Source organism: Periplaneta americana, chromosome 7 (assembly GCF_040183065.1).
Source record: "Periplaneta americana isolate PAMFEO1 chromosome 7, P.americana_PAMFEO1_priV1, whole genome shotgun sequence".
In the NCBI taxonomy this organism is placed as follows: domain Eukaryota; kingdom Metazoa; phylum Arthropoda; class Insecta; order Blattodea; family Blattidae; genus Periplaneta; species Periplaneta americana.
The window spans coordinates 20,075,673-20,088,422 of NC_091123.1; the positions used below are offsets into that span (position 1 = coordinate 20,075,673).

General features: G+C 36.8%; 1 protein-coding gene across 1 annotated transcript in view; it reads left to right on the forward strand.

Moving 5' to 3' along the window:
* Positions 1–752: 752 nt before the first annotated feature.
* Positions 753–12,750, forward strand: part of snky (ubiquitin protein ligase sneaky) — a 76,662-nt gene continuing 64,664 nt past the window's right edge. Inside the window, exons 1-2 of the mRNA XM_069829984.1 lie at positions 753–838; positions 2,207–2,217. Coding sequence (XP_069686085.1) covers positions 753–838; positions 2,207–2,217 — 97 coding nt within the window. The remainder of the gene's footprint in view (positions 839–2,206; positions 2,218–12,750) is intronic.

Genomic DNA, 12,750 nt, shown 5'->3' on the forward strand with positions numbered 1-12,750 from the left:
TATATATATATATATATATACAGCGTGAGTATAAATGACTTCCCTGATTATGAAAATTATTTGTGGACAAACGATTGAACGTAGAAAAATTTTATAGATAGCAGTATATGGAGAAACTCTCCAAGTTTTTAAACATACCTTACAGGTGCTCGATATGGGCTTCCCTTGTGACCCTGCAGACATCAAGCCGATAGTTCAATTCCTCCCATATCGATTGCAAGGATGGCGTTGATGATGCGGGCGCGTAGCTCTGGCAGATTTTCCGGTAATGGATGTACAAAAACAGAGTCTTTAACATACCCCCACAGGTAGAAGTCACACGGTGTTAAGTCAGGGGAACGTGGAGGCCAGGACAAGAGCTGTATATCGTCTGTCCTCGCGCGACCAATCCATCTGTTTGGCAATCGGTCGTTCAGGAACGTCCGGACTTCGTTCTGGAAGTGAGGTGGAGCGCCATTTTGTTGATATATGAAATCAGCACTACCACTCACCAGCTGTGGCATCAGCCACTCTTCTAACATGCCCTGACACGGTGGATTCGAGAAAAAGAAAGGTCCGTACACCTTGGACTTGGAAAGTGCAACGACGAAGACGACATGCATCTCTTCTCCTGGCCTCCACGCTCCCCTGACTTAACACCGTGTTACTTCTACCTGTGAGGGAATGTTAAAGTCTCTGTTCTTGTACCTCCATTACCGGAATATCTGCCAGAGCTACGCGCCCGCATCATCAACGCCATCGCTGCAATCGATATGGATACACTTAGCCGTGTGTGGGACGAATTGGACTACCGGCTTGATGTCTGCAGGGACACAAGGAAAGCCCATATTGAGCACCTGTAAGGTATGTTTAAAAACTTGGAGAGTTTCTCCATACACTCGTATATTTAACAATTTTTTACGTTCAGTCGTTTGTCCACAAATAATTTTCGTAATCAGGGAAGTCATTTATACTCACGCTGTATATATATTAAATATTTATATTTGGTTGAGTTGCTATACCCATGAGCTCTATACATAAAAAAAAATTAAAATTTTACACCAAATAGGTAAAAAGTTTTAAAAAATACCGTCCTCACCCTTAAGACAAAATGTAAGTAATGTATATGATGGAAAAAAAGATGTCCCTCCTTGGTAGATCTAAAATCTTGCAACCCTGGATAAATCTCTATGGTTGGCAACACTGGAAAAATGTCCGTTATGTAGACGCGTTAGTCCGGAGAAATTTTACAATACTATTATTGCTATTTTTACTATTGATATCCATACTGTTAATACTACTGTTATTAATGCAATGCTGCTACTACCACTAATACTAAAGCTACTACTACTACTTTTCATTTTTCCGTGGCCTTTATGCCTGTATCATTTCATGGCATGAAGCAATATTTGCGCAGCAGTGTTCTAATCAGGGCCGCCAACGTATTGTAATAACCACATGTTTATTCTTCTCACCTATCGTCCCAGTAAATTGGTGAAGGTAATCCAACGATGAACTGACACCGTTTAGTGTGTGTGCCTGCGACGCTATGCGCATCCTTACAATGTGCATCATTGGATGTAGCACGTGTTGGAGACTGACTGCAGACAGTATCTGGACTGAAAAGTACAGATTAGTTCGTTTTTGCCCTCATGCTAACGTACAACAGAGCTTGAAGATTCATTATTATGCGTCTCTCTCTTCACGACTTTCCTACAAATTAAATTACTCATCAATTGTTTCTACAAGTGTCGTACCAGAAGTTACAAGCATAAAATCACGATTTATAGATCTGGACTGTATGGTAAGCAGTGCAGAAATTCCCTAAATTATTTTTGCTCATCTGAGTGTATAGATGTTATGCATTAGATTTTGCGTTTTCGAGATAAATAATATTTTTGATTCCCTGTACGTTTGCCTCATCCAACACACAGTCCGGACTTGGCTTCATCTATCAATTATTTGATGAGATGGATGTGAGGCCAAAACGTCAATACCAGCAAACAGTCTAACGTGCTATATCATTTTTGCTATGGGCTTTCCTGTACTTCTGGAAAGATTTTCGAAATATGTTGATCATAGTGGAGATTTCATAGGGAACAAAAGAAATGTACAATTGTTTATATTTTGTTTCTGTAGACCTGTTTGTTTACGATGTAATGCGTTGATAACGTCTGATACGAGCCTCGTACGTTTTCGTAATGTTTCTCTGAGATTGTGTACACAGAGTGTTTCAAGGTAAATGCAAAATATTTCAGGTTATTGCAGTTTGGGTTAAAGTACAAAAATTTAACCTGATATAGGCCTGCCTACGTATGTCCGAAGTTTAACGGTTGGAGAAATAATGGGACATCTTGAGGTTCCGCTAGATGTTTTGCACACGACAGTATCTGAGCACCGCAACACTAGCGCAACACACGCAACTGGATACACGTTGACTTGACATTTAATTCGTGTATTTGCATAGTAAATATGCAGACAAGCTTTTTGTTTATGTTAGTCCTTCATATACTAAACAAATCGTAGACAAATACGTAATTGAAGCGGTGAGATCAATAACCATTCAAGTCCATTTACACAAGTTTCAAGAAAAATACAAAAACATTTTTTTTTATTTTTTACCTAATTATTATTTTTTGAACATAATATTTCTGGTTGTTTTAGAGATCAAGACAAAGTAATATACCAACTTTTAAAGTCGTAACACTTGTGGAAATATCCAAAATTTAATTTAAAATTAGCAAAAATGAATGACCAGAAGTGGACTTGAATGGTTATTGGTCTCACCGCTTCAATTACTGTCAAACAACACAATTTTCATACATGTCTACTACAGAATCTTATGAGCTATTCAGCATGAATTCTACATATAAACCCGGGAGGTGATGGTGGCACTCACTTGAATAGAGACGGCGTTCCCGAGTCCAAGGACGAAGCAGATTGACAGACCCAATATGAGGCACGTGTACTCCGTAAATTCCAGATCCACAAGGATAAGTTCATAGAAAGCTGGAAAATAAAACAACATGCCTCTTTAGAAGCCACCATTCAGGGAAACTTCTCAATATCGCAGCCGCTCGCAAAAAATTGATCTTGAGGCTTTCACATTTGGAGAATAACCGAGGCACTGTGGGAATTCGACAGCCTCCATGTATACTCATACCTTGCGGGCGGTAGCTGTTCTGAATAACTCTACTGATGGCGGTATGTCAAAAGGCACTTAAAAGTTTTATACAAAGGTTGTAGAAGTTTTCGGTTCTTACGAAGTTTAGATGTAAAGCCAATAAGAAAATTGCAAAGGAGTTAGTGGGAATAATTAAGCAGAGCAGACAAGAGCTGTGTCCTCATACGAACCGCGTCTGTGGTCTTCCATAAAGGCGGTTCGGGTTCTATCCCTGGCCAGGTCGTAATGATAAGTGTAGTGCAAAAGCAGATGTTGCAGAGGAATTTTCTCGCGGTACTCTCATTCCTCTCCATTCCATCAACAGTTTCTATTTTCCTCTCATTTTATATAACATTTGTGCGAGATCGTGCGTATTTGCTTGGTTTCCGCACAAAACCAATCCGCGGTAAGTCTAAAATTCCACATTCAGTATTCCCAACCTAACACACATAATAATTTCCCTCTTCTTACCGCTTAAGTGACATATTGATTTTACTGCTTTAGACTTTTAACATATTATTTTTAGAGACGTTCAATATAGTAATAATTATAAATTGGAAACTTACCACTGCAATTTCACCTAAATTGCACTGTTAATTATTGTTTTTAAATATTTGCAAAAATTAAGTAAACTCTACAACTCCACTAAAGTTACTGCATTCGTGATGCATGTAACATTAAGGAAGCCGTTTGTTTTAAGTTCGCATTTATAGACTGGGGGAAAAAAAGACAGACGTATATCACTGCCTGCTGTAGTATAGTAAACACAGAAAACATTTTAAAGCAACAATGTTGAAGGTAGATATTTTTGTTTTGCAAATTTGCCGTCATTGAACAGAAACCAAGATGGAGATTTCATTGCAACTAATTAGAAATTCCTCTTTCAGGTATGTAATAAACGATCTTCGCGCAAAATAATGTACGATACACGAGCGGTATGTTTTCTTTCAATTCTCGGAAATTAAAAAAGTTCAACTACGTTTCGCTTTTTCAAACTTTTCCTCGAACATGAAAACTTAAACATACCGCTCTTGTAACGCATATTACTATTTCAGTAGTTAAAGTAGGATGTGGTAAAGTCTTGGAGGTGCTATTTGAGCCGTTCAGAGCAGAAGTGGTGTAAGTCAAAATTGGGTAATAAAGGTTAAAGTAAACATTCTGTAAAATACAGCGCAAAGTAGCAATTAATATTAAATTTATTTAAACTATTAGTAGTCAGTGGATAGCACGAAGGACATATTAATTGCTACTTTGCGCTGTATTTTACAGAATTTTTACTTTAAACTTCATTACCCAATTTTTACTTAGACCACTTTTGCTCTGAACGACTCATTTGTTTCCGATACTGAAATAAGGGTTTGGGGCTCCGGTCTCCTTGGGCCTTTTTTTTTTATTTATTTTTTATTTTTTTTATTCCCCCCCCCCCAAAACATGCCCCATTACAAAAGTAATATTACATGTTTTAGTTTTCTTTTAGCTGTATCTTCAATCTTAGCAGAGGTGGTTAAAGTTTATTCACTTTCTTTCGAAGTTATAGGTGATTGATTTATTTAATGTTGGTAGTGTGTGTTTTTTTTAAGTCCTTCTCTAATTTATGGATGTATATTGTTACTTTTTATATATATATATGTCTAATCCCAAAAAAAAGTAAAAGTAAATCTCAAACATATTTACATTAGTTATCATTTGATATATACCTATACTTACTTACAAATGGCTTTTAAGGAACCCGAAGGTTCATTGCCGCCCTCACATAAGCCCGCCAGCGGTCCCTATCCTGTGCAAGATTAATCCAGTCTCTATCATCATACCCCACCTCCCTCAAATCCATTTTAATATTATCCTCCCATCTACGTCTCGGCCTCCCTAAAGGTCTTTTTCCCTCCGGTCTCCCAACTAACACTCTATATGCATTTCTGGATTCGCCCATACGTGCTACATGCCCTGCCCATCTCAAACGTCTCGATTTTATGTTCCTAATTATGTCAGGTGAAGAATACAATGCGTGCAGTTCTGTGTTGTGTAACTTTCTCCATTCTCCTGTAACTTCATCCCGCTTAGCCCCAAATATTTTCCTTAGCACCTTATTCTCAAACACCCTGAACCTATGTTCCTCTCTCAGAGTGAGAGTCCAAGTTTCACAACCATACAGAAGAACCGGTAATATAACTGTTTTATAAATTCTAACTTTCAGATTTTTGGACAGCAGACTGGATGATAAGAGCTTCTCAACCGAATAATAACACGCATTTCCCATATTTATTCTGCGTTTAATTTCCTCCCGAGTATCATTTATATTTGTTACTGTTGCTCCAAGATATTTGAATTTTTCCACCTCTTCGAAGGATAAATCTCCAATTTTTATAATTCCATTTCGTACAATATTCTGGTCACGAGACATAATCATATACTTTGTCTTTTCGGGATTTACTTCCAAACCGATCGCTCTACTTGCTTCAAGTAAAATTTCCGTGTTTTCCCTAATCGTTTGTATATTTTCTCCTAACATATTCACGTCATCCGCATAGACAAGAAGCTGATGTAACCCGTTCAATTCCAAACCCTGCCTGTTATCCTGAACTTTCCTAATGGCATATTCTAGAGCGAAGTTAAAAAGTAAAGGTGATAGTGCATCTCCCTGCTTTAGCCTGCAGTGAATTGGAAAAGCATCAGATAGAAACTGACCCATACGGACCTATACCGGACTACGGTATATATAGCTATATATATATATATACCTATATACTGCATAATACTTATATACAAGTGCGATATTGTATTACTGCAATTTGTCGAAGTCAATCGATTTAATGAATCTTGAGAATGCATTTGTATATCTTGCTAAGAGGTTACTGTAAGTGGTTGGCCAATTCCCTCCGCTAGATACAATCTGGTTCTTCAGAATTTTCCTTTGACTTTCCAATATTTTGCATTCATGGATGAGATGGTGTGTAGTTTGCTCTCCAAGGCTGCAGGGGCACATTGGATCGTTTGCTAATTTGAACCTATGAAGGTATGCTTTTGTTTTCCCGTGCCCTGTAACAAGTGCTGTGAACTCTGGTGATATGGGGATTTTCAGTTTTAGTCGTAGGAGCTTATCGGTACTCATATGAGGTTGGGACTTGACTCTGTCAGGACTGAAATGGGATGGCTCACCTGTCAGCACCGGATTTACGAATACAAGCCACACCAACTGCCGGACTTAGGCAATCATAGCATATCGACGGTGATCAGATTAATGATCAATTGAGTCGCATACGCACCCCTCACATTATGTCCGTGACTACGGGGATGATTTTAAGGCAGCGGTGATCAAAATCGAGCTGCAGTGATTACATACGACATACAGCCTATGAAGTAAAGAGACGGAGGAAAGGTAGTTGGCATGAAAACTACAACCAGTGGTGGTTCCTGTACTAACATCTTGATCAATCCCTTGGATAAAAATCTCAAGCTTTGCTGTAGGCTATCAGTAATGTCACTGCTGTCATCAAGAGCCAGTGAATAATATACGATTTTTTTTGCTTCTTTTTTAACCTTGCTCTTGAATATAATCAGGAATTTTCTATATTCTTCTCTCCATTCGTAGTTCTTATGGATAAGTTATTTAAGCTATTTTAATCATTACTCTTTTGAGAAATTCTGTTATATTAAAAGGGTTTAGAGCACGAGATATTTGAAACCACATTAGGTAGCGGACTTCCTTACATTTATTTATCTCATCTTTCTCTTCCTGGCTATGATTTAAGATATGTCAATTCCTGGCGTTTAACAGTTCGTTGGCACATAATATTGAATCAGTTTTTCTGCAATACTATTATTAAATGAATAACTAATAGTTACCCTAATCTAAAGATTAAGAAGATTAAAACTGAGGTAAAACCTAATAATTTTAACATTCTAGGGAGAAGATCTAAACATATCAATATTCATGCACGTACAGAAAATTATAGAAACACATACTTAGTGGTCAGTAATAATAATAATAATAATAATAATAATAATAATAATAATAATAATAATAATAATAATAATACATTATTCGACGTGGCAATTAATATTTCTATATACTCCCAATTGAACCGTTGAGCAAAGTAAACTTATTACATTTTCTCCAACAGAACAACAAATAGTTCTCCTTCTCATTCTTTATGAAACCACCTCTTACTACTTATAGAGACAGAGTTTGTAGCGCGACATGATACCGCCACTGCTTGCCTTCAGTACGTGAGTGAAACACACAGCAACGTACAGGAAACTCCTCGTACCCGTTTGAATGTCTGTGATTACACGATGTAACCACGACACCCGCTTTGGTCACCCCTGTTTTAAGGTCATTCTTGTGCTACTCCTTTCATATGACTGAATGCTGTAAATTTGGTTCGAACTCAAGAGCGGCCAAATCTGCTTCAAATTCGAATATCACTCACCTATTCCAAGTAAACAACCGTACAAGAATCCAGCCACAGCCTTCAGTATTCTGTACTCATTTTCACGGGAGTATATTTAACAATATAGGATGGGGCAAGTATATTTGGTTACCTTCTCACAACCTGAAAATTAAGCGGATAATTGGTAACTAAACACCTATGTTTATCGTTTATAGGGGAGAAGATGTATGCATAGGGTAATGATTTATCGTAAATTTTCTTTTACTAATAATTAAATATATCGTGATAGTTCATTATTGTAATTTATTACACCTGAAATACACTGTGTCCGGGACAAAATTTACCAATAAGAAAGTTCAATAATTCGCGTAATAATGGAGATAGGAAAATGAAATTTGCGGCAAATGAAAGAGGGACATTTTAAGTTTTATGTGTGATGTTGGCAACATTTGGTCATTGTTGTTGACATAGCTGTAATTAAAATGGCGTTCACAGTGCAACAAAAAGTTCAATGCTGCTATTGGCTTGCCGAATTCACAAGAGTCTAGGGAGCGTAAGCAATTCTGCTCCTCGCAATGCCGAATGAGGGCGGAAAGAGGCGAATGCTATACATACTATGCCGAATGACAGCGAAAGCCGTAGAGAGGAAGCAGGCAATAGTGCTCCTCGGAATGCCGTGCGGTGTGGAGATTTTGTATTTTAAATTAAATTAAACTTATTTTTAAAGACCTGTATTTCAGCATCTGCGTACATATGACATGATTCACCATTATTGTGTTTGTCCGAAGATGAGAAGGGAAATTCTGCACGTGCTCACTGATGTAATAATGTAGTTTTTATGTTAAAATATATCTTGAGGTAGGCCTAACTGAATTTGCGGTCATTATCTGTATTATAATTACATATAAATAAATCTAATTACAATTAAAATGGCAATGTTAATGCACAAAACAGATGTATACGTTCATTTGAACTTCACAACAATGTAAACGCAAAGAACAATTTGTTTAAAGCATTTATTAATTAATTTTTGATGTTTCCAATTCCGCCAACATAATATAATAATTTCTGAATTCCCATAACAATTGTAAAATAAGAAAAATACCAATGTACAACAATGCTTTCCGGCATTGTTAGTAGTAAATATATCCTACATCAGTATAGTAATATTATATACCAATATTCTTCAATTCAATGAATATTTGTGAAGGAACTATCAAAAAACCTTTAAAATTAAGATTATTCTAATAATTTTCACACCTCTGTAATACAGACAATGACCGAAAATTCAGTTAGGCCTACCTCAAGATATATTTTAACATAAAAACTATATTATTACATCAGTGAGCACGTGACCGCACGGCATTCCGAGAAGCAGTATTGCCTGCTTCCTCTTTTACGGCTGTCGCTGTCATTCAGCATAGCAGGTATAACATTCGTGTCTTTCCGCCCTCATTCGGCATTGTGAGGAGCAGAATTGCTTACGCTCCCTAGACTCTTGTGCCGAATTCAAGTATCCGAAGATAGTGGAGAGAAGATTTAGACAACAGTGGCCTGAGAAGCAACCACCAGATAGGCACACAATAACAACTTGGCATAGAAAGCATACAAGATTCAATTGGTTCAAAAGTTGAAACCAAACGACTTGCCTGCACGATATGATTTCGCTAGTGACATGTTGAAAATAGATATTGAAAATGGATATCTGCAGAAGGTCGTGTTTAGTGATGAGTCCACCTTCCACGTCTGTGGGATCGTCAACAGGCATAATTGGGGATACATAAAAGACATTGTGGACAAGACTGTGGTGGCAGATTTGGAGGATCTGCGTCGGAGAATTGTCGCTGCTTGTGCAATTGTCACTCCAGAGATGTTACGAAACACATGGCAAGAACTTGAATATCGCCAGGACATCTGTCGTGCTACAAGAGGTGCACACATAGAAATTTATTAGTGGTCATTTGAAACTTTGGAAGTCCCTTTGTCAATTCCCGCAAACAGTATTTTCATCCATCAATTATTTGGTGAGTTATTAAACTTTCTTATTGGTAAATTTTGTCCCGGACACCCTGTAAATTAATGTATTATTTCTATAATAATATTCTAGCATCTTGCGCCTTAGAGCACGCTGATGCAACCCGCAACTCATAATTGTTGGAAAATTTAATGAAGTTTGAACACATTATAAAGAACTGAATAGGCCTATTATCACAGTATCAGCACAGTCTAGTATATACAGTCACGAAGCTCGAGTTATGAGGGTGCTAGGAACAATAGACTGTGCCGGTACTATTTCGCATTGTCTGTAAAAGAGGCGATATTAGCGATCCTAGAGGTTAGCAACTATCTTTGGATGCATATTTACTTCGTATTGAGCTTCGTGACTGTATATACTAGACTGTGGTATCAGCGGCTTGAGCAACAAATGCTGTATTTAGTTTCTTGTATTGGTTACGATATTCAATGAAAGTTCAAGTTTTTTGTTTATGATTATACCACAGTCTAGTATATACAGTCACGACGCTCAATATGTAGTAAATATGCATCCATAGATAGTTGCTAACCATTAGGATCGCCACTATTGCCTCATTACAGACAATGCGGAATAGTACCTGCACAGTCTATTGTTCCTAGTACCCTCATAAACTCAAGCTTCGTGACTGTATATACTAGACTGTGATTATTCTAAGATGGTTCTCACCAAGCTGTGACCTACAATTATTTGAAACTAATTAAACTAATGCTCTTTGATATTGCACCTTTTAACAATTACATCACTCTTAAAGCTTCTTTCACATTCCTTTTCCGGGAAAATATTCAATTTTATAGTTTGAAGTTTCCATACAGCAAGAGAAAAATTCCTACTTCCCTACAATAAACCAATCATGAGAAATCTTAATATGTGCACAAAGAATACTAATTAAAAACTCTGGAACGATTTCAGAATACTTCCTAAGTACATCTGTCGTTATTGCTTTATTTAATTATTTACTTGTGGTCCAGAGAACATATCTTTTTTATGTAGGTATTATATATTTATCTACCCTTGTGTCTTCAATAAAAAAACTTATGTGTTAATATTTTTAATTTGCATAGTCTTTGTGCATTAGTACTTCCGCGGTATTCTGAAGTATAGCGAAAACACTTAATAATATAACATGCATAATGGTCTATAATATTTCATACACATTATAACCTACAAACATCCAAACCCATACAATCACACAATCACCAGCCACATAAACGTTCCACGCTATTATAAGGATTCTACGGATCCCCGCCATCTTATAGTTTTACTTACAGAAACCGAGTTTTTCACATATTTCTGCCCAGGTCATTATTTTGATATGAAATTAAATATTTGGTTTTCATGAAGCTTGGTACCACATAAATAACTGCAATAATGATCAAAGTCTACTTCTCCGCTTGTCTGTGAAACATAACACTATCGCTACTCGAGAATAACGTGTCTACTGGCTGAGTGTAATAATAGTAGGGCCTATATTTCACGCGAAAAAAGTGACGGGATTTATGAAATACTTAAGATTAAGTGAAACGTCTTTATTCTTGTATGTAATATGTAGTTTAGGCAAGAATGAATTTAAAGATTAAATAAAGACTACCACATGCAGGATGGGCACACCATAGCCGATAATTTATATATTGGAGTGAGACGAATAGTGTAGAATAATGTAATGACGTAATGGAAAAAGGAAAAAAGGGAGAACTAATATTAAAAGATACGCGATGGCATGTCCTTGTAAGTGAATTTGGAGCTGTGAGGAAGAATCTATATGAGCTTCTAGCCTTTTGGCCATTTGTCTCACTCCGTTTTTCACACTGAAGCAACCGGTTCTGACTCATACCGCAACGCCTCGCTGAGGTCACTAAAGACGGCCATTTTCGCCGCGCCCTTCTCGATCCTCACGCATCTGGTCCAAATACATACCCGTATTTTAAGAAGCGGCATGTTTCTTCTATCCAACTGTAAATTATTAATTACTAGAGATGGTAGATTTTAGCAACTTAAAATTAAACATTTCGTACTTTAAAATTAACAATTTAGCACTTTAATAATTTGTAGAGTTTTGGAATGGGACATTTTTTTTGTGGGAATTTGGTGGCAGAAATCCAATGTCATCAAAATGTTAACAGGCGCATTTTCTAGATTTTCAGTAAAAGTTCTTGAACATAATAAATAAGTAAATGAGAAATATAAAATTACAGTGAAATTGTGAATATAAAAAAGAACATGTCAAAGATATAGTGTGATTTTATCCCGATCCATCTTGTTTTTAATTGGTTATTTTACGATGCTTCATCAACTACAATGATTATCTAGCATCTGAGCGAAATGAGTCCAGGGTCCAGAGCCGAAAGTTACCCAACATTTGCTCTTAATGTATTGAGGGAAAACCACGGAAAAACCTAAACCAGGTAACTTGTCCCAACCAGGATTTGAACCTGGGTCCTCTCGTTTCACAATCTGGCATACTAACCTTTGCTCCACAATGAAACTCCTCTTGTTACCCAAACACAATCACCAGCTACTACATAAAACTTCTTTGAGTGAACACTGAACCTAAAGAGATCGCATAGGCAACCAATATTACAGCACCAGGCAGAATAGTTAAAAAACCGGTATAACGGTACAGATAAAACAAAGAGGGTAGGTTATCAAGTATGCCACATTTCTGTGTTATTCATACTGTAAAAGCTAACATGGAAACATGGAGACGTAACTAAACTATTTGAAAAAAAAAAATGTAACAATCTGTATGTGTCGGGACCTTTCGATAAATTCCGATTTATATTTTTATTCTTATTGTCTTATAAAATGTGATTTCGATTTTATTTCACAGAAACATACAAATTTTGCTTTTTGTACTCAATTTTGCATTTTATCGCGGGTAAAAGAAACTTCAATAATAAATAAACAACATGATTTTGAACATAAAATCACTTATTTTAACAGTATTTGAGCAAATAATTAATTAAAGTAGGTTATTTTACGATGCTTTATTAACATCTTAGGTTATTTAGCGTCTGAATGAGATGAAGGTGATAATGCCAGTGAAATGAATTCGGGGTCCAGCTCCGAAAGTTACCCAGCATTTGCTCATATTTGGTTGAGGAAAAACCCCGGAAAAACTTCAACCTAGCCCCGACCGGGAATCGAACCCGGGCCACCTGGTTTCGCAGCCAGACGCACTAACT